Genomic DNA, 21,201 nt, shown 5'->3' with positions numbered 1-21,201 from the left:
TGTTAGGATTTAACCGACGTTGCATCTCCCTAGTAGTTTTATCATTTTCATCAAGGTGAATGTAATGCATGCAGTCTACTGGGTTTATACCTTTAATGTCTGCTATGGTCCATCCTAATGCCCATTTGTGCTCTTTCAAAACATCCAACAACTTACCTTTTTGTTCGTCATTTAGGGATGATAAGATGATTACCGGTAGAGTACTTTCTTCTCCCAAAAACGCATATTCCAAAGTGTTGGGCAATGGTTTGAGCTCGAGTTTCGGTGGTGATTCTGATGATGGAATGAGTTGCTTCTCTGATGGTGCTAGTTGCTCAACTCTTGACTTCCATTTATTAGTGTCCATAGATGGTGCTGAGTCAAGCAGGGCATTGACCTCATCGACTGATCTGTCAATATCAAAATTCAAACCAAAGTGAGTTAAACATGTTTGTAAAGGATCATCACTAAGGTTTGAAAGAAAAGTATCATCAACTAATGCTTCAATTAAATCCACATCAACAATTCCATCATCTGCACTGTGAGGTTGTTTGGCAATGTTGAAAATGTTTAGCTCCATAGTCATGTTGTCGAATGACAACTGCATATTTTCAGTCCTGCATTGAATGTGAGCATCCGCAGTTGCCAAGAAAGGTCGACCTAGAATAATGGGGATGTGCTTCCTCGAGTCCTGTATTGGTTGAGTGTCAATTACAATGAAATCAACAGGAAAATAAAACTTGTCTACCTGGATAAGCACGTCCTCCACAATACCACGAGGTATTTTCGTGGACCGATCTGCAAGCTGTAACACCACTGGAGTTGGGTGTAATTTTCCAAGTCCAAGTTTCACGAATACAGAGTAAGGCAAAAGATTTACACTAGCTCCTAAATCCAACAAAGCATTCTCAATTGTGTGGTTCCGTATACTACATGAGATAGTGGGGGAGCCTGGGTCTTTGCATTTTAAAGGAATTTTATGTTGGAGTATAGAACTAACGTTTTCTGTTAAAAATGCCTTCTTTTGAACATGCATATTTCTCTTTTTAGTACAAAGGTCTTTAAGAAACTTGGCATAAGATGGAACTTGTTTAATAGCATCAAGTAAAGGGATGTTAACACTTACCTGTTTGAAGATTTCGAGAATCTCACCTGTGGATTTTCCCTTTTTGCCTTTTGCTAACCTTTGAGGAAATGGAGCTTTGGGAACGTATTCTCGTGGGTTGGTTTCTTCTTTCTCCTCCGGTGATGAGTCCTCAACACTCACAGGTACAATTTGATTTTCTTTTGTCACCGGCATCTCCACTTTGTTGTCGACTTCTTTTCCTTTTCGCAAGGTCATTACTGCTTTGACCTCTCCATGCTGCTGTGGTGAACTGGTACTTGCTTCATGCACTCCTTTAGGATTAGGCACTGGTTGACTTGGAAACTTGCCTTTCTCAACAGTCATTGCCAAGGTCTGAACTGAAGAAGCAAGTTGTCCCATCATCTTCTCGAGGCTTGAAACTGATTGAGCTTGTGAGTTGAAGCCCGCTCTCAATTCATTTCGTAGTCCATCAATGGTGCGGTTCTGTTGCTCAATCGTGGAGTGAGTAACATTCTTGAAATTTTGGAATGCATCCTCCCATGGTCTGGGTTGAGAGTAGTTCTGATTCTGATTGAATGGTCTAAATGGGGGCTGAGAGGCTTGAGGAATTTGTTGCATTGGTGGAGCTGGAGCTGCTGGTCCATTTTGTTGGAATCCTTGAGACCATGAAAAATTGGGGTGGTCTCTCCATCCAGGATTATATGTGTTGGAGTATGGGTTGTAATTCGATGGTTTTCTTATTACACCTATGGCATTGGCTTGATCTGAGTATGAGTCATGGTCATGTGATTCTGTTGATTTAGCAGTCGATAACGATGCTATTTGTCGAGCAAGACCTTCAACCATCTCCTTGACTTCTTTGATTCCTGAAGTTGATTCGCCAATTTGAACCTCATTCACTCCTTTAATTCTTCTAGTAGTCCTGAGTGATCGACTCCGTTGTTGGGAATTATCTGCTTGTCGCTGGAAGAATTCCCAAATTTCTGATGCACTTTTTGACATTAGCTCTCCTCCACTTGTTGCCATTAGCCATTCTTGCACATTTGGTAGTAATCCCTCCAAAAAGTATTGGCATTGGTGCCATTTCTCATACCCATGATGTGGACACTTCAAGAGTAGCCCATTGAATCGCTCCCATGTTTCAAAAAACTGCTCGTCTTCTCTCTGAGTAAACTCTGAGATTTCCCTGCGAATAGTATTGGTTTTATGCACTGGGAAATATTTATTCAAAAATTTTGTTACCATTTGTTCCCATGATGTGATGCTATTAGCAGGCAAAGTATTTAACCATGAACGAGCTCTATCCTTTAAAGAAAATGGGAATAATCTGAGTTTAACATCATCGTCTGAAAAATTTTTATATTTAAAAGTTTGACAAATTGCATGAAAATCATTCAGATGATTATATGGGTCCTCATTTTCTATGCCATAAAATGTTGGGAGACAATTTAGCACACTGGGTTTTAATTCAAAACTCCTAGCAGCTACATTTGGGTATCTTATGCATGATGTGCTCAAATTAGCTAAGGGACTAAAATAGTCCTTAAATGGCCTCTCCTGTGGTGCTTGTAAATCCATTCCAAATTTATTTTTAATGTGCTTTTGTGTGCGAAATGTTTTTTCTAGTTCAAGATCTATAGGTTCAAGATTAGTTAATAATAACCTACGACCATGCATGCAAAACAAATAAAATAAAAATAAAGATGGGAACAAGACAAATAAAAATAAAGAAGAGGGAGAATTTACGATACTAACCTTATTGCGCTATTACAACCTTTCTATAAAAATACACAAAAATAAATACGTGAAATAAATTAACTAAAAATTAAATTAATAAAATAAACAAAAAAAAATTACAAAGAAAAATAAATTGAAAATTGAATTACAGAATTTTAAAGAAGAGAAAAAAGAAAGAAATACTAACCTTTAAATGTAGATTCACTTTTTTTTTCTTTTTTCTTTTTTTTTTAATTAAAAAAAAATTACAAGAAAACAATTAAAAGAAATTATTCACAAAAATTAATTCTATGAATTTAAAATTACTTACCTCCCCGGCAACGGCGCCAAAAATTTATTGTGTAAATTTTAATGTACTCGCAAGCGCACGAATCTGTTGTAGTATAGACTAATGGTGACGAGTGTCGATCCCACGAGGAGGTGGATTTTAATTATATATAGAATTAATTTTGTAAATGGGTAGTTGGATTTATGGTGGAAATGATTTGGAATATGCTAATACTTAAATTAAAATGACGAGAATAAATTCTAAAATTGGAATTGCAATGGAGAGAATAAATTGAAGAGAAAATCTATTAAATTGACGTACTTGGGTATCTGGATCCGTATCAACATGCATCATGGGCTAAATAATCCGTATTAATGCCAATTAAATCATGAGGGGGGAATCCACACCTCATGAACCGCGCTCTAATCAATATGGTACTAAGGGCTTATCGTGCCAAATAATAATAACCTTGTACTAGGGGGCTGGTGAAACCAAGGCAGTACTAGACAAGATTAGTATTATTTGTCGACGAGAAGTCAAAACATCCACAAAAACTAGAGGGGAAGAGAAAATAAATTTACCAAATTAAGCCCATGACACATGTTGAGACTTCACCTTCAACCCAAGCTTGAAAGAAAATTAGCCACTCATAATTGAACTAGGGGCAAAATGGAAATTTATTAAAATACGAAGAAAATACAAGATGGAGAGGGAATTACAGAAAATGGAGTCTAAAAATGGATTCAGAGATATCAAATTAGGGGGGAGAGGCCCCCTTTTTATAGATACATGGAGTAAATCATGGCCATCGGATTAAAAACAGTTTGGACGCTCAGGATTGCGCCACGTCATCAGTCAACAGTCCACGGTTTGACCACGCGGATGAACAGTAACACGGTTTGACCCGGATGAACAGTAACGCGGTTTGGTTGAAAATAATCCTGTGTGATGCATGCACCGTACGCGAGATTTTTCGTCCACTGATATGCTGCCACGTCACCATCAACAGTACATAAGAATTTTAGTCCAACAGGATCGTGACACCTCATCAGTCAATGCCATATCATCGGTCAATGCCACGTCATCATCTGTCTATGTGAACAATGTCGTGAACAGTAACGTATACAGTACCGTACACGTGAATAGTACCGTACATGTGAATAGTGTCATTTTTCCTTTTATGCTCCTCCTAAGGTTTTTGACCGTCCTGAGTTCAAAAGTGATGTCCGTTTTGCCGTCTGATTTCTCCTTTATTGTGAAATGACTATAATGCTCCTAAAATACATAAAATACTTAATTAAAATAAAACACACGTAATTAAATCACAAGAATGTTAAAAACATAAAAGTAAGGGTTGTTAGTAAGACTTAAAATGTAAAATGATGGTTTTCTCCTTTATAAATATGCATTTTCTAACACTCAACACATAACACCACCAAAACACTCTCAAGGAGTGATTCTCATAGTCCTAAAGACCCAATAAAGCTACCATTTAGCTTTCTCTCATGCAGAGAAAAAACTACGAAAGGAGACTTTTTTAGAACACTCTTTTTTAGGACACGTCAGCTCCCATGCATCTCCCTCATCCTTCACATAAACACATAGAAACCATGGCTAAGCCTATCAATCTAGCGAAGTCCTCCACAAGCCTCGACCCTACGAAACATTCTGTTGTGACCCTGGAACAGATAACTGGCAACAGGAACAAACATGAGTTTGCATCTACACCCAACCACTTATATTTCTGCGAGAATGGAAAAGACAAGGAGTTTGGTGACTAACCTATGGGGGATCCGCCAGATTTGGCAAGCTGGAATATGGATAATCTGACAGATGACCCAGATGATAGTGACTACATAGGAGAGAGTGGAGATGAGGACTCGGAGGAGTCGAGTTCTGCTGGATCCTTGGAGGACAAAAATTAGATGGCTCTGGAAAACCGGGCCTTTGAGTTTGAGGTGTAAGGGACATTTTCTTCTTTTTTTTCTGCGTTATGTCTTTAATGTTTTTCTCCATTATGTTTTGGAATTGTCAGGGAGTTTTATCTCAGGGTTTTTGTAGAACTTTTAATGGCTTTGTCAGAAGTTATAATCCTACTCTGGTAGCCGTGTTTGAGCCCAGAGTCAGTGGTATCAAGGCTGATAATTTTATTAGAAAGAGTGGCTTTGCAAGATCTCATAGAGTGGAAGCTGTGGGATTTTCTAGAGGAATTTGGTTACTTTGGAAAGAATGTTTGGATGTTGAGATTGTTATGAACCATCGACAGTTTATCCATTTAAGAGTGTCTAACAACAGTGGGCTCATTTTTTCAATTATTGCTATATATGCCAGCCTGATTCTTTCCGTGAGGAAGCAACTTTGGAGTGATCTTGATAAGCTTGCCGGCTTTGTCCAAGGGCCTTGGCTGCCTGGGGGTGACTTCAATGCTATTTTAAATGCGTCGGAAAAACAGGGAGGTTCTCTGAGATCTAATGGTGTTTGTCAACTTTTCAACGGGTGGTTTCATCATAATAAATTTTGTGATTTGGAGTTCAAAGGCCCTTCTTTCACATGGGCTCGTGGTTCGTTACACAAAAGACTTGATAGAGCAATTTGTAACGACAATTGGATCGAAAGATTTTCTGACACTTCGGTCCTCCACCTTCCTAAGGTTTGCTCTGATCATCGACCGATCCTAGTCCAATTTGGGAAGCTTCAAACTGCTCGTAATAGCCCTAAGCCTTTTCGATTCCTTTTTTTTTTGCTGACTGATTAACGGTTTGAGCCTTTTGTGTCAAATGTTTGGCAACAAGACGTGGAGTATTTGAATTCGGTTAAACATTTTGTTGAAAAGGTTTCCCTCTGGAGTACAGAAGTGTTTGATAATATCTTCAGACATAAAAATCGCTTGTTAGCGAGAATTAGGGGTATCCGGCAGGCTTTGAAAAAGTACCATTCTGTTAACCTAACTCGGTTGGAAATTCAACTCAAAAAGGAGCTGGAAGCAGTGTTAACTCAAGAAGAAATTTTATGGTATCAAAAGTCGAGGAGGGAATGGATCCAGTGTGGGGATCGTAATACTACCTTCTTTCATCGCAAAACAATGTAGGGGAGACAGAGAAATAACATTGAAATGATTAAAGATGATATGGATAATTGGTTGTTGAATAATGATGAGATTAGAGCTTATGTTGTGTCTTTCTTTTCAAAGCTCTATTCCAAAGAGGATGCAACCTATCATCCATACCCTATTGTTCATGCCTTCCCAGTCCTTGAGGAGAGTCGAATGCAAGCTTTGGGACAAGCAGTGGAGGATGAAGAAATTAAGAATGTTGTCTTCAGCATGAAGGCTTTGAAAGCCCCTGGAATAGACGGGTTGCATGCTCTCTTTTACCAGACCCAGTGGCATGTGTGGGAAAATCTGTCTGTAGTCTTATCAAAGGCATTTTTAATGGCCCTAAGGAGCTAAACAAAACTCTAATTATGTTAGTTCCTAAGTCGGATAATCCTATTAGCCTTAAACTTTTTCGTCCCATTAGCCTTTGTCCGGTTATCTATAAAACTATTACTAAGTTATTAGCTAACCTGCTGAAATCTGTCTTGCCTGATCTTATTGGACCTACCCAGACTAGTTTCATCCCGGGGAGACACATAACGGAAAACATAGTGCTTGCCCAGGAAGTTATCCATTCAATGAGACGCAAGAAAGGGAGGATTGGGCAGATGGCCATTAAGGTGGATTTGGAAAAGGTGTATGATCGTTTAAGTTGGGATTTTATTTATGAAACCTTGAGGGAGTTTGGATTGCCTACTGATTTGGTTTGACTTATTACGGAATGTATTACAATAGCGACTATGCAACTTTTATGGAATGAAGAACTTACTGAGAGTTTCACCCCTTCTAGGGGTATTAGACAGGGAGACCCCATTTACCCTTATATTTTTGTGTTATGTATAGAAAGGTTAAGCCATGGAATAAATGACGCAGTGAAGAGAGGGCACTGGAACCCTATTAAACTGTCTCGTGGAGGTACCCTTTTATCTCACTTATTTTTTGCTGACGATCTTATTTTGCTTGCAGAGGCTTCTTGTAGGCAAGCAATGGTTATAAACAAAGTGTTGAATGTTTCTTGTATGACCTCTAGAGAGAAAGTCAGTAAAACAAAGACACAAGTTTTTTTTTTCTCTCACAACGTAAAGTCAGCTGAGGCTAAGGAAATTGGTGGTTCCTTGGGTTTTTCTATCAAAAAATACCTAGGAAAATATTTAGGAATGCCATTTATTCATTCACGGGTTAATAAGCTGACTTATCAGGGAATTTTGGATAAAGTGAACCAACGTTTGTCGGGGTGGAATGCGATGCATTTGTCCTTGGCGGGTAGGATCACTCTCACTCAATCGGTAATCCAATCGATTCCTATTGATGCAATGCAAACTACGAGGATTTCGTTTGGTATTTGAGAGAAAATTGATCAGGCTTGTAGGAGGTTTATGTGGAGCGGGGCAGAAGACAAGAAGAAAATCAGTTTGGTGAAATGGGATAACATATGTCAACCGAAACTTAGCAGAGGCCTTGGTCTTAAGCAGCTTAATTTAATGAATGATGTTCTGCTTATGAAGATTGGGTGGGGTTTAATTGCTTCTTCAAATAGTTTATGGGTGAAAGTTCTCTTGTCTAAGTATAGGCTGGCTCATAATGCTCTCCCCAGCACACTACTTACGAAATATGGCTCTTACATGTGGAAGGCTGTATGAGGCATTTGGCCTGAGGTTTTGAAAGGGATCAAATAGGACATTGGAAATGGCAACTGAGTTAGATTTTGGTGGGATAACTGGGTAACAGAGGAATACCCTTTGTATACTTTCGCTTTGCAGCCGATACTTTTAGAGTAGCTAGAGGAGTGTGTGGTGAAGTTTATCACTGTTGAGGGTACTTAGAATTGGCAGCTTTTTGAGAATTTATTGCCCCATCATTTAATTCTCAAAATGGCAGCGACCAAGCCTCCCAGTGTAAATGATGAGGATGATCACATGTAGGGCTTTGTCAAAAATGGAGGTTCACAATGAAGAATCCTTTTGGCGCCTTCTTTAGCAGTGGAGAGGTCCCCAATGTATCAAAACCTTTTTGTGGGTGGTGGGTCAGAATAGACTTAAAACTAAAGCAGAACTTTTCCGGAGACATATTGTTGATGATATGAGTTGTGCAAGGTGTGGCTGTGTTGTTGAAAATACTCTTGATGTGCTGAGGGATTGCCCCAGTACTAAGCATGTCTGGTTGTCATTGATACCTCACGGGATTAGTCATCAATTTTTTAGTTTGAATCTCCGAGATTGGATGTTATATAATTTGGGGAACTTGTGGAAGTATGATGGAATGTTTGACTGGCCGTGTCTGGAGTCACAGTTTGGAGGCTTTGGTTTTGGCGTAATCAGAATCTGCGTAATGGTGTTTTTACTAGCAAGAGTACTGTTGTTATGGATATTAAGATCCGTACGGAAGAAATTCAAAAGGTTAATTAGAGTTTGTTGGTTCATGCTGCCATGCAGATTGAGAAATATTTTGGATGGGTGGCACCTACTTGGCATTGGTTTAAACTCAACACAGATGGAGCTCGTAAAAGTTCTGGTCTATCTAGTGCGAGTGGTTTGATTAGAAACTGTTATGGGCGGTGGATAATTGGTTTTGGAATGAATATTGGTGTGGGTACTATCACTGGTGCTGAGTTATGGGGTCTTTATCGGGGGTTATGTCTGGCTTAGGATAATGGAATTCGGCAGCTTCAGGTGGAGGTTGACAGCCTTTGTATTACTCGTTTGGTGGCTGATGACGAGATTAGGCCAAATGCGCATGCTTCTCTTATCAGGGGTATCAAGGAATTGCTGAACAGAACCTGGCAAGTGCAGGTCAAGCATGTTTACAGAGAATAAAATTTTGCAGCTGACTTTCTTGCAAACTCTGCTCTTTCTCTGCCTGTTGAATTGCACATCTTCAATTCTCTTCCTTTAGGGGTTGAGTTTTGGATTCTTCATGATTGTATTGGAATTTCACACCCTCGTTTTGTTTTGCCTTAGTCTTGCACGTCTTTGTACAGTCTTGCACGTCTTTGTACCAAAAAAAAAAGTGAAAATCAAGTTAAAATCAAGACCTCGGGGAGAACAGAGTTGAATGAAAAATAGCAAATTATGTTTTTGCATACACATGGTCCCCATTGAATAAAAGCGTGCAGAGATAAATGAATTTTTTTTTCAAAGTTTTTAACGCAGGGCCCACACGTAGAAAATGTCAGAAGTGGCCTTTACTTCACAACTGAATTCAGCCGTTGATGGGGTGGGCACGGTTCGGTCCGGTTCGGTTCAGATCGAAATTAAGCAGAACCGATTTAAATTGGTTATTTTATAAAAAGAACTAAATAAGAACCGAACTCAATAAAAACCGAACATAAATGGATCTTTTCGGATCGGATCGGTTCGATTTTGGGCCTTTTGGACCTATTTTGAATTTCTAAATTTTTAGCCCATTAGGCCTCATGAATATAATAATTTTTTTCAACAATTAATTTATCCTAATTTCATTACAACTATTAACAATAAATATAAAGTATTCAAAACACATTTTATCACTAATATCTTACTAACTACTAATAAGGTACTTACAAAATATTTTAATTATCTTACGCAACCAATTAAAATTTAACACGTGTCTATTTAAATAAAATTTCAATAATAACCCGGTTTTTCGGTTCGGTTTTTCGGTTCAACTGAGTGAACCGAATACCGAACTTGCATTTCGGTTTTTTTTTTTACAAACCATATATTTCGGTTATTTTTTAAAATTAAAACCGGTCCAATCGGAACGGTTCGGATCGGTTTAGATCGGTTTTCTCTAGTGCACGGTTTTTTTACCCACCCCAACAACGCCCAAAATGTGAGTGTCCGCATATTTTTTAAGTGGGGGCTGTCTGTGTGAGAGAACCACCGCGCATACATATCCTTTGAGGAAATATTATTCCCATTCTTCTGAAGTCATGTAATGTCAATTAATTTTAATTTCATGTAAGTGGCATATTAATTAATTAATGTAACACTAAAAATTGAACGTGAGATTATGAATCTATTATTAGTTCTATTTTTTTTTTCGGTTAAATGGATTATGATTAATTCTATTTGTTGTTATCACTTGAATTAGAAAGTTGGCAGAGAATCAAATTAGTATAACTCTATTGAAAGTAGTAATCCTATCAGTTGTTGAGTTGATCATTCCCAATGGAACTCTAGTGAATTGTCTAATCATTTATAATATATGCAACTGTAATTGACCTCATACATAGTCCATGTTTTAAGGAAATAAAATTATCAACCTATTTAAATTAAGGTTTAAACAGGACAAGCGGCTATAAATACATATTTCTAATCAATTTCTTACGTAATTAATAGATTCATTATGATGATATGTACCTTCTAATGGACTCTCTGATGACCACCACATCATGATACAAATTCAATGATATATATAAAACAACAGCAATCCATGTAAAAACATTGTCAAATTATGACTTATTTTACAATTATTGTTCGTTGACAATCAATTGTGAGCTAACCCAGACTTCTTACAGTACACCAGCGGATTAGATTTTTTAAACTAATTTGGCAGCCATATGTCAAGACAAAATTTTAGTCCTCACGTAACAGGGTAGTGAAAGACTTGCAAACTACTTAATTGCCTAAGTTGTGGGCGTCGCAATCACTTCATGATTTAGGACGCCATCACAACGCCACTTTAACAAAAATTTTAGCACATAAATAAAAAATCGGAAGTAGAGTTTAAATGTTAACTAATATTGTTGAATATTATTATTATTATTACTTACCGAAGATGTGAATTTTCTTTGCGTCCGGTGCATACTAATTTTATATCTCAATTTTATTATCAAGTAAATGATAATTTATAGTTTACTGTAAACTGATTTTTCTCATAATTAAACTTATGCGGACACTATTATTGTGTTGCTGTTTATGTGAAAGGAATAAGCCAGTTGTAACTTAGTTGGATCCTTATTATCATATCAATACTTCATAAATAAAATACATTTACGAATATATTTCTTAATTAATTCTTGTTAAAAAAAAAAACACACAGATTATCTAATATATCTTCACAGTATTGGAAAGTTAAAAGTTAAGTCACAAGTGGGACTCGGAAATTTCCGACTCTCTCCTCTCTATTTAATTTTCACTTCGGCAAGGTAGGCAACTAGAGATGACAACAACAACATTCCCGACAATCTTACGGCAGATAAGCCCTCCACGTGTCGTATTTATATCAAACTACCGTTCATGAAAATAAAATTACAAAAATACCCTCATTCTTAACCATATAGATGCGCGCACACACTGTCTCCGTTACAATTTACAAATACAAAAACATCCACCACCATGATGCAAGAGCTATAATAGGAAAATATACAACGCGAAATTAATGAACATGGGGATATCCACGTCATCTTCAGATCCCGGCAACGGCGAGTCCCTCCGGTCACCTCTCCTATCCCCGCCAAAACAACCGCCTGCCGAGCAGGAGAAGCTCCTCGTCGACGACATGCTACACAAATACTGCGGCGAGTTCGGGCCGTGGCAGCTGCGTCATTTCGTGCTTACAAGCCTTGCGTGGGCGCTCGAGGCGTTCCACACGATGGTCATGATCTTTGCCGACCGGGAACCGGAATACAGCTGCCTCGGACAGGGGTGTGACCCCGGGGAGAAAACTGTCTGTGGGCTCGAACCGGGTTCGTGGGCTTGGACAGGCGGGGACGGTAGCTCGACGGTGACTCAGTGGGGCCTCTTTTGTGAAGAAAAGTATAAGGTTGGACTCGTCCAGGCATTGTTCTTTTTTGGCTGCATGATTGGTAAGTCTTTTTTTTTTTTTTTCTTTCCTAGTTAATTATTCATTTATTTATGTTGATTAATTAATTAATTTTATTTAATAATTACTTGTCACGTTGTCGACGTGAAATTAAAATGCCTAGAAAGTTGTCATACGCAAGATTAAGGAGGCGTTCAAAAGACTTTCAAAAACATAACATAAAAAAATAATTGGATGAAGAAATTGAATTTTGTGTGTGTATCACCCGTGGTGATGATTCAGCGAAAAGATAAAGACATAGCTGGCAGATGCAGACACAGCCAAAAACGGTGTATATGTAAGGCTTATCTCTTGGTCCGCTAATGTTTTTCACTGTAATTTAGGTGAATGCGTGGTTGCAGTGAAATTTCTGAGGCCCTCAAATATTTCAGGAAAAAAGAAAAAAAAAATTAACGAATAAATTTTAATTTATATATTGCTAGCAGCTTGTGGTGATTCACTGGTTCTTGTCTAGTCAATATTTTATTGAAACTGCGATCTCAGCTGCATGTATAATATAATAATAAATTAAGAAATGAAGATATGAATTCACATGATTAGGATATTACTTGAGATTAACTTAAATGCAAATTAATTAGATATGGTATTGTAGATTTTAAATTCCAAAACTTTAAGGCATAAAGTTAGTAAGAATTTTTTTTTTTTTTTTGTTTAATGTGTGTGTATGCGTCGACTTTCTATTTATGCAAGGATTGATTGAAGTTTATCTAGAGTTGCAACTGGTGAACTTTCTATATGATTCCTAAATGATCCAAATATTTGTCCATTAAAGGCCAGCCAAGCTTTGTTTGAGAAATTGTTCTCCCACTTGTTTTTTTTTTATTTGTTTTTTTGCTTTTGACGATTGTAGTACTTTTGTTCTCTGTAACAAACTGTTGTTAAAAGATGTGACAGGATTAACTTTATTACTTTTTTAAAAAAAATATGAAATAGAAAAGTAAAGAGATGTTTCTATCAAGGACGGCTTTTTTAATTTGGAAATTATATTAGTGGTGTATTGCTTCCTTTTTTGTCAATTGCCATTTCTAAACGAAATTCTCACAAAAGAAATAATAACATCATAACGGACAAAACATGATACTATAGTTGTAATAAAAATATGTATAATTAAGAATTAATTTTTTGATTAGACACAATAAACATTAAAGGATTCAACTGGCATTAACGAATAAATAATTTTTCTATGGTCTATGTCATGATTGTATATGTATATGATTTTTCAAGTTTGTTTGTTTGTGAAATAGTTTTTCGACGTTTTGTGCTAAGCTTTCTGACTTTCTTTGGCTCACAACTCATCTTTCCGAAATACTTTCTCCAAAAAAAGGATGTGACCCACAAAACGTTTCATCTACTCCCATGCGAGTTTCCCTCAAACGATAAAGCTATTGACGATAAGGTAACACATGATGGTCATCATCAGAAAACATGACCTATGATGATCTTTTCTTGATGTACGGCCATCAGATTATATATGACTTCTTTACGTATGGCCAGCTTCCCTGTCCCCATTTATGTTGTTCTTTTAGGAAAGAACAGCTGTGTTGGCATGAACTCTTAGCACACAATAATTATTCCTATAAACACGTAAATCATTGGGTAAAGTTTCAATACTTTTTCTCTGTAGAACAAGAGTAAAAAAATTACATGTTTACGAGATTAATGCGATTCTACAGTAAACCAACAGCAATATTTTATAAGATATATATAATAAGCATTTTATACGTAACTTAAACAGATTTAGCTTCAAGAATTGGATTTTTGAGGTAAGGACTGAGGTTGAATATATGGACAAGTGAAAGCACTTATCTCAAACACAACAGTGCCTTAATAAGGCACAAATGAAAATTCTTGCACCACTTAATTTAACAAAAATTTGGTATAGATAAATACATAACTAAAATTGTTTGTATGTTTTCAGGTGCGGGAGTATTTGGCCATCTCTCAGACTCCAGGCTAGGAAGAAAAGGTTCTTTAACAGTAGTCTGCATGATGAATGCTGTTTTTGGTTGCTTAACAGCATTCTCACCAAACTACTCAACCTATGTCGTACTTCGCATGCTTACTGGCTTTAGCACTGGAGGTGTTGGCCTTTGCGCCTTCGTCCTCGCCACAGAACCCGTAGGCCCATCAAAGCGTGGGGCTGCTGGCATGTCCACATTCTACTTCTTCTCAACTGGAATAGCCTTACTCTCAGGCATAGCTTATATTTTTCAAACATGGCGTGCTCTTTACATTGCTTCTTCAATCCCCTCAATTTTGTTCCTTCTTATTATTCTTCCTTTTCTCCCCGAATCTCCTAGATGGTATCTTGTTCGAGGCAAACTAAATGAGGCCATGAAAATCATGCGTGCTATTGCCAAGTCTAACGGGCGCCATTTGCCTGATGGGGTTGTTCTCATGCTTGATGACGAACAAGAAAATGATGCTTCAAATGGCAAACAAAATTACAAGGAAGAATTGGCGACAAAAGAAGCAGTCACAGGTTCTGTCATAGATGTTATTAAGTCCCCATTGACGCGTATACGCCTGTTTTTGGCCGTTACCATTAACTTCTTGTGCTCAGTCGTCTACTATGGCATTAGTTTAAACGTCGTCAATCTCCAAACGAACCTTTATCTAAACGTGCTCGTCAATGCAGTAGCAGAGATGCCAGCATTCACAATCACAGCAGTTTTGTTGGACAAACTCGGAAGGAAACCGATGACAATAGGCACTCTTTGGTTTAGTGGATTTTTCTGCTTACTTGGTAGTTTAGTTAAAAACAATGGCATATGGAAAATTGTGAGGATGATTTGTGGCGTTATGGGTATCTTTGGGGTGGCTGGTACTTACAATTTGCTATTTATATACACTACAGAGTTGTTCCCTACAGTAGTGAGAAACGCAGCCCTCGGGTGTGCAACACAGGCCGCCCAACTGGGGGCGATTTTGGCACCATTCGTGGTGGTTTTGGGTGGTTGGTTGCCATTTGCAGTGTTTGCAGCATGTGGCATTATCGGAGGGCTGTTTGCATTTTACCTACCGGAGACATTAAACAAGCCGTTGTATGACACAATGGCCGGAATGAAAGAAGGAGAAGGTGTTGTTTAGACTCTTAACCGCGTTTATCTTCAGGCAAGGGTTGAAGAGAATCATTGTTGATGAATTCTTTTTCTCTATTTTAATCACCTTCTGCTGTTGAATTTGAATTTCACCTAGAATTTACCAGTGAATGGAGGTAAATGAATGTTGAGGGTGTCAATTCGTATAATCTATCGTGCCTTATTCCAGTCGTGTTAAATTTAAGCAAACATGAATACGACTTATTTATTAATCTTGTTGAAACGTCAAAATATAAATACGATCGGTTTATTAATTGTGTTAATCGTGTGAACTAATTTAATATATTTAATAAAAAATTAAAAATAATTTTAAAAAATAATAAATATGTCAATATTATTCTTTAAAATAGATCATAAATAAGTTAACATAATATAAATATAACATGGATAAGTTATAACACAATATAGACGTGCACGATTGATTAATTAAGTGTTCGGTATATAGATTAGTTAGTATTTTCAATAATATTATTACATATTAATTGATACACGTATTATAAACATATAATCATATTGAGATTGTGTAATATAAATACGATACGGTTATTTTTTGTGGTGTGCCGTGTTAATCCATTTATTAATTGTGTCAATATTTATCAATACGAATATAAAAAAAAAAAATCATGCATATTTATAGCATGTAATTGTATTGTAATCCATTTTGCTACCTGTAAATGAATGTTTGAATGCAGCGAAGCAATATGTGCTTCCATCACCAACAACTTGAATAATGCTTTAAACTGGATTTGACAGTAATAAAACAATACTTATAGTAACTAATGCTGTGTTTACTTGATGGAGTGGAAGTGAGGAGCGTGGATTCCTCCCACTCCAACGTTTACTTCCTCTAAATAAGAAGAGAGTGGGAATCTCACTCCGTGGGTTCTACCTATTTTTGGAGTGGGGAGTGGGAGTGGAAAATCTCTTTTTTATCCTTTTATTTTTTTAATTTAATTTAATATTTTATAATTAATAAAATAAAATAAATATTATTATATTTATTTGAATAATAATATTATATTTAACTAAATAATAATTTGCATTGATTCTAAGTTAAAATTATTTTAAAATAATATTATTATATTAATAGAGAATTAATAAATATAATATTATTATATTTATTTTAAAAATAATAGTACTATATTTATTTAATATTAATAATAATAAATAGTTTATTCTAAGAAAATATTAATTTTGTACTAAATAATATTATATTATTATTTTATATAATAATAAATTTAATATAATTATATTAAATAAAATAAAATAAGGTTTCATTTTGTATTAAAATTAATAATTTATTGTTCATAATTAAGAATATTAATAATTATAATAAATTTAAAAATATAATAAAATAAATATTATTCATTAAATATATTTTTTATTAGTTTTGTAATTAAAAACTATAATTCTTTAAATAAGGATAAAATTGTAATTTGAAACTATTTACTCCCAATCCAAGACAAAGTAAACACATAAATTGGATTCTGATCTCTATTCCATGCTTCCATTCCAGTGTAAGTAAACAACCTACTCCCACTCCCACTCCACACTCCCAATCATAGGATTCCCACTCCTAGGATTCCCAATCCAATCCAAAAAGTAAACGCTACCTAAATGTATTATATATTACGATGATCGTCATCTATCTACGGATTGGGGAAGAATAAAAGCGTACCATTCAAAATGAAGTAGTTACCAATTAGATTAAATCTGTGTGGAAGAAGTCAAGTCCACCTCTATGTAGAAACAATTGTCAATAACAGAGATACCCAAATTGAATGTACATTCTGCTAATGGTTGGGACTCAAAACTGACAAACACAAACTCTTTGATCTCAAACTGGTCAAGAGAAGCCCAACATCGGTTAGCGACTGGCTTTTGTACGGAAAATGGGCCCAAGTATTCCAATGCCATCACAAAACATCATTTCTTGTTGGTTCATCATTTTGATAAAGCTAAGGGGAAATTTTATGTAGACATAATTTTTTGTTAAAAGAAGCGATCAACAAGCACTTCCAGTAAGGTAATTCTAGCTAATTTAAAAATCGCCAGAGCTAGTTAAATGTGTAAAAGCGTATTAAATGGTTAAGGTCAAGAACAAAAGTGTGCAGAATTGCATCTTCAAACTAGTCCAGAGAACACTGATCAGAATTGTTATAATTCTTTATTCTTAAACTAATTTAAGTTTTGTGAAAATAAAAAAAAATTATAGTGAAAATAACAAAATTTGTCAGTACAAAAACAAGTCTCAAAGAGGAATGAGAAAAGATTTGATTATAACAATATGATTTTTTAGATTAATTTGCTAAACTTTATGCTATGATCCTATTAGTTTTAGGGAGAACGACATTTTTTTATTTTCAGATTTCAACTTTTGCAGTTTTCTCCAACTCTGTTTTCCATAACCCCTTACCTCTCATGTAAAAAATGTTACTGAAAAAACGCATCTCATTTACAGAATAATCGAATTTTGACATTAGTGGATAATAGGATAATGGGGTAATAGGTAAAATCTAAAAATTACACTATTATTATTATTATTATAAATTAGGTCCCTAATAAAATTTTTAAAATTTCATTTTATCCCTGGTGTTAAGACAATAACCAAAAATACATATAAGTCAACAACTAGAGATGGTCAATGGGCCGGGTGGCATGTGTCATGGCACGGGTCTATACATCAGGGTATAGCACGAAAATGAACACGTTGATAAGGGACATAGCATGAGATGGCATGCACGCGGACTGGGTTGAACTAAAAATTTTAGACACATGGACCTTAAAAGTATAGTATAATTAGAGATATGTTAACGACACTTCAAAAGGTTTCATTGGTGGGTTGAGATTGAGATGTCATGGTATGGGTTGGACTTAAGCAAATACGTTTAATTGGTGAGTTAGCACGCAACTTGTAGCCCATGAATAAACATATGGGCCAAAGTATATTACAGTAAATTTTTTTAATAAAAATAAACTTAAAATATTATGATTTTATAAATAATTTGAAATTAAATTTTTTAATTTATTTTATTAGCTTAAAATTTTTAAATTAAATTAATTCTTAGTTTTAAAAAAATCTAGTTTTTTGTGTTTATAATCTATTAAATGAATAGATGATATCATGATTTTAATAAATAAAATTATAAATATCATGATTTTATGAATGTATGAACTAATGTTATTATGGACTATGATCTATGACTCCATGTAAATCTAAGTTAACAATTAAATTAATCTTTAAGAAATTTTTATTATTATTATTGTTGTTGTTGTTGTTATTGTTGTCGTTGTTAAGTATTAAAAAAGAATTAAAATATCATAAGGTTTAATTTAATAGTTAGTATTACATTTTCTTACTATTATTAGTTTATTATTATTGAATATACACTTAAATTTTAAATTTTTTATTTTATTAAATTTGATTAAAGGCACGTGGACCAAAAAAATATACATGTGCTTGAAAAAAGTACGCCAATAATTTGACATGCCCAATTAAAAAATATTTAAAAAGGAAAAGATTGTGTTACTTTTTTCTTAGGCATGGCCCTTGGTTCTTGTGTTGAGCGGAGTTGAAGAAAAAATAAAAAATAAACACGACAAGACACGAATCAAATGATGGGTTGTGCCGTGGCAGCCCACAGACCCTCTTGGGCTTTTGTTTGATGTTCCAGCCTATTAGTTATCTTTATCAACAATTTTATGATTGGATTGGTCGACACCTTCTATCTTCCCTTAATTTTATTGTAGTTTATTTCTAATAGACTTATATCATATGTTATAATATGAAGTATTGGAAAAAATAAATTGCTGATTATTGAAGGATAAATATAATATTCTCATTTGCAAATTGCCCCAGATCGTACTAAATTTTGAACATAACTTGTGATTCATGATGTAAATAGTTTTCTTGGTAGTCGGTTTACGTAGAAGCTGTTTGTTTTTTTTTTACTTATGACATAATTGACAAGTGATATTACAAATTTACTAGGACCAAAGTATCATTCCCCCTATATACCTTATTTATTACTACTATCACATGATTCACACCTGAAATTAATAATTGTCCTTCGAAGCCAAATATGTTTCGACAAAATTTGGAAGATGAATTTATATTACTTGCTAAGTTAAAGAAGAATCAGTCAGTAGCCACTTGAGGTTGGTTTAATTAATAAACAGCCATATTGGACAATAATAATAATAAATATCGAAATTTACAGAAATTTTATTATTATCCTGAATAGACAACGTAGCTATGTATAATAAGTGTATACATCCAAATTTAGATCTCCAATCACGGGCTTTGAGTGAGCGGCAAGTCAAGTCAACTCCATCATCAAAACATGAATGGTGTCGGAGAAAACGCCGGAATGAATGTTGGCATTGAACTTTGCCTGAACCCAAAATCCCAGTTAGTTAAAACATAAAAAGCTTCGGTCTTTTCCAAAAAATATATATATATATATATATATGTATATTTAATTTTTTTTAAAATTATGATTATTTTCTTATCTTAAAAATATGATCCACCAAACACCTACCGTGCATTTAAAGTAATTTAATCTCATTTATAATCTTGTGTCCGTGTAAGTCGGATTCGAAGTAAAAAAAAAGGAATTTTACCAACTCGATTAATTGCTATTTAAAGATTACGTCAATTTATTATTAGCCAATCACATACAAAACTTTTATCTTTTAAAATAACTGATGCAGACATGAGAAAATTTAAATGAAAGAAAAAAAGAAAGGCCAAAGAGAAAACGAACCCGAAATCCTTGCTGAAAGTACGAAGACGAATTTTATCGGGCTTAAAACTTCCGGATTTTCTCTTAACAGCACCGTCCGAATCACTCGTCTGTCTTTCAATAACAACGTTGTCTTCAGAAATAGCAAACAGGGAGGGCTTCCACTCACCGGATGACCGCCCGCCAAAGTCACCACCGGCCGTCCTTCCCCTCCTCCTCCGCCGGAAACTCCTCCGCGAGACGGGGACCAACCTGCTCGACTCCGAAGACGGACTCTCGGGAACTGGGCTGGTGCCACCACCGTCACCGCCACCACAAAACGACTCCTGGCACCCGCAGCACGAAACGAGCTCCAACAAGAACCTCATTTGATTTTTGATAATAACAATAACAATAATAATAAAAAAATTATTGTTCTTGTTGTTGTTGTTGTATTCGCGAATGAATCAATTGGGATTTCGGAAACGAGACCGAGAGACTCACTGGTTTTGTGGGTGGCGGTGTAAAAAATAAAAAATTGACGTGGTTGTTTTGTGTGTGGATCTATTTAGTGTACCCGATCTCTGGTTTGGCTTTCGTTATTTATAGGCCCATAATTAATTGATTTCATTTTCATTAATGAATTTTGTGTTTTATTTTTTATGGATAAGAGTGGCCCTGATTTTTCGGAATTGTTACAAAATTAGCAAGTCTATGTGGGATCATTCGGCGGCGGGCCCTATTCCCTTGATTCATCGACAGTTACTACATGCCGTCACGAACACTCTAACTTAACTCAGTTCAATAATTTATTTTTATATATGGACGAAGCTACGGTGCCCCCCGGTGCATGGTACCCTAATTTTTTTATAAATGACTTTGGGGTCCCTCTTATTTGATGAAAAGTGAAAAAATTAGAAGTTTTAAAATTGTAATGGATAAGTCCATATATTTCTATTATTTACACTTAGAGTATATTCCTATTATTTATAATTAAATATTAAACCATAGTTGATTATTATGAAATTTTTTGCATTGTTATTTGGTCATATTATTAATAATAAATTAATTTTTATTTTATATTTAAATTATTTATAATTGATTAAATAGATTTTATGTTGTTTCCAAAAAATAGATTAATATTATTGATAAATTAATATACTTTTATTATATGTTTAAATTATTTATTATAGATTAAATCAATATTATGTTTTTTTATAAAAAAATCTTTTATGTTCTAAAAAGTTTTACAAGTTATTGTCCTTATACTATCATTAATTCTAAGAGACAAATTGGGTCAAAATATAAAAATTTAAAATTATATGTCAAATTTTTGACTCTTTTGTTTTTTTGAAAAAACATTAAGGACATCGATGTTAAAAATCATAAAAGTATATTCATAACAT

General features: G+C 35.0%; 2 protein-coding genes and 1 non-coding gene across 3 annotated transcripts; 2 read left to right on the top strand and 1 right to left on the bottom strand.

The window, feature by feature from the left end:
* The first annotated feature begins 2,156 nt into the window (after positions 1 to 2,156).
* LOC112095923 lies at positions 2,157 to 2,260 on the top strand. Its single transcript, XR_002904083.1, has one exon. It is a non-coding gene; the product is annotated as a small nucleolar RNA R71 (small nucleolar RNA).
* Positions 2,261 to 11,413: 9,153 nt separating this feature from the next.
* Positions 11,414 to 15,239, top strand: LOC18054579 (organic cation/carnitine transporter 4). The gene is made up of 2 exons (XM_006452064.2): positions 11,414 to 11,953; positions 13,889 to 15,239. The coding sequence occupies exons 1-2, from the start codon at positions 11,527 to 11,529 to the stop codon at positions 15,058 to 15,060; spliced, it is 1,599 nt and encodes a 532-aa protein (XP_006452127.1). The 5' UTR covers positions 11,414 to 11,526; the 3' UTR covers positions 15,061 to 15,239.
* Positions 15,240 to 19,230: 3,991 nt separating this feature from the next.
* Positions 19,231 to 20,401, bottom strand: LOC18054578. The gene is made up of 2 exons (XM_006452063.2): positions 19,838 to 20,401; positions 19,231 to 19,465 (listed from the first exon to the last, which is right to left on the bottom strand). Exons 1-2 carry the CDS (start codon positions 20,182 to 20,184, stop codon positions 19,408 to 19,410), a joined length of 405 nt encoding a protein of 134 aa, XP_006452126.1. The 5' UTR covers positions 20,185 to 20,401; the 3' UTR covers positions 19,231 to 19,407.
* Positions 20,402 to 21,201: the final 800 nt, after the last annotated feature.

The sequence above is a fragment of the Citrus clementina genome, unplaced genomic scaffold, assembly GCF_000493195.1.
Source record: "Citrus clementina cultivar Clemenules unplaced genomic scaffold, Citrus_clementina_v1.0 scaffold_1, whole genome shotgun sequence".
Lineage (NCBI taxonomy): Eukaryota > Viridiplantae > Streptophyta > Magnoliopsida > Sapindales > Rutaceae > Citrus > Citrus x clementina.
The sequence above is the reverse complement of the archived record's forward strand: the minus strand, read 5'-3'. Positions and strand labels throughout refer to the sequence as shown.

Coding starts and splice junctions, on each gene's coding strand:
- LOC18054579 (XM_006452064.2), top strand. CDS start 11,527: ATGAACATGGGGATATCCACGTCATCTTCAGATCCCGGCAACGGCGAG. Junction 11,954..13,888: donor CTTTTTTGGCTGCATGATTG/GTAAGTCTTTTT, acceptor GTATGTTTTCAG/GTGCGGGAGTATTTGGCCAT.
- LOC18054578 (XM_006452063.2), bottom strand. CDS start 20,184: ATGAGGTTCTTGTTGGAGCTCGTTTCGTGCTGCGGGTGCCAGGAGTCG. Junction 19,466..19,837: donor ACTTTCAGCAAGGATTTCGG/GTTCGTTTTCTC, acceptor TTTTGGGTTCAG/GCAAAGTTCAATGCCAACAT.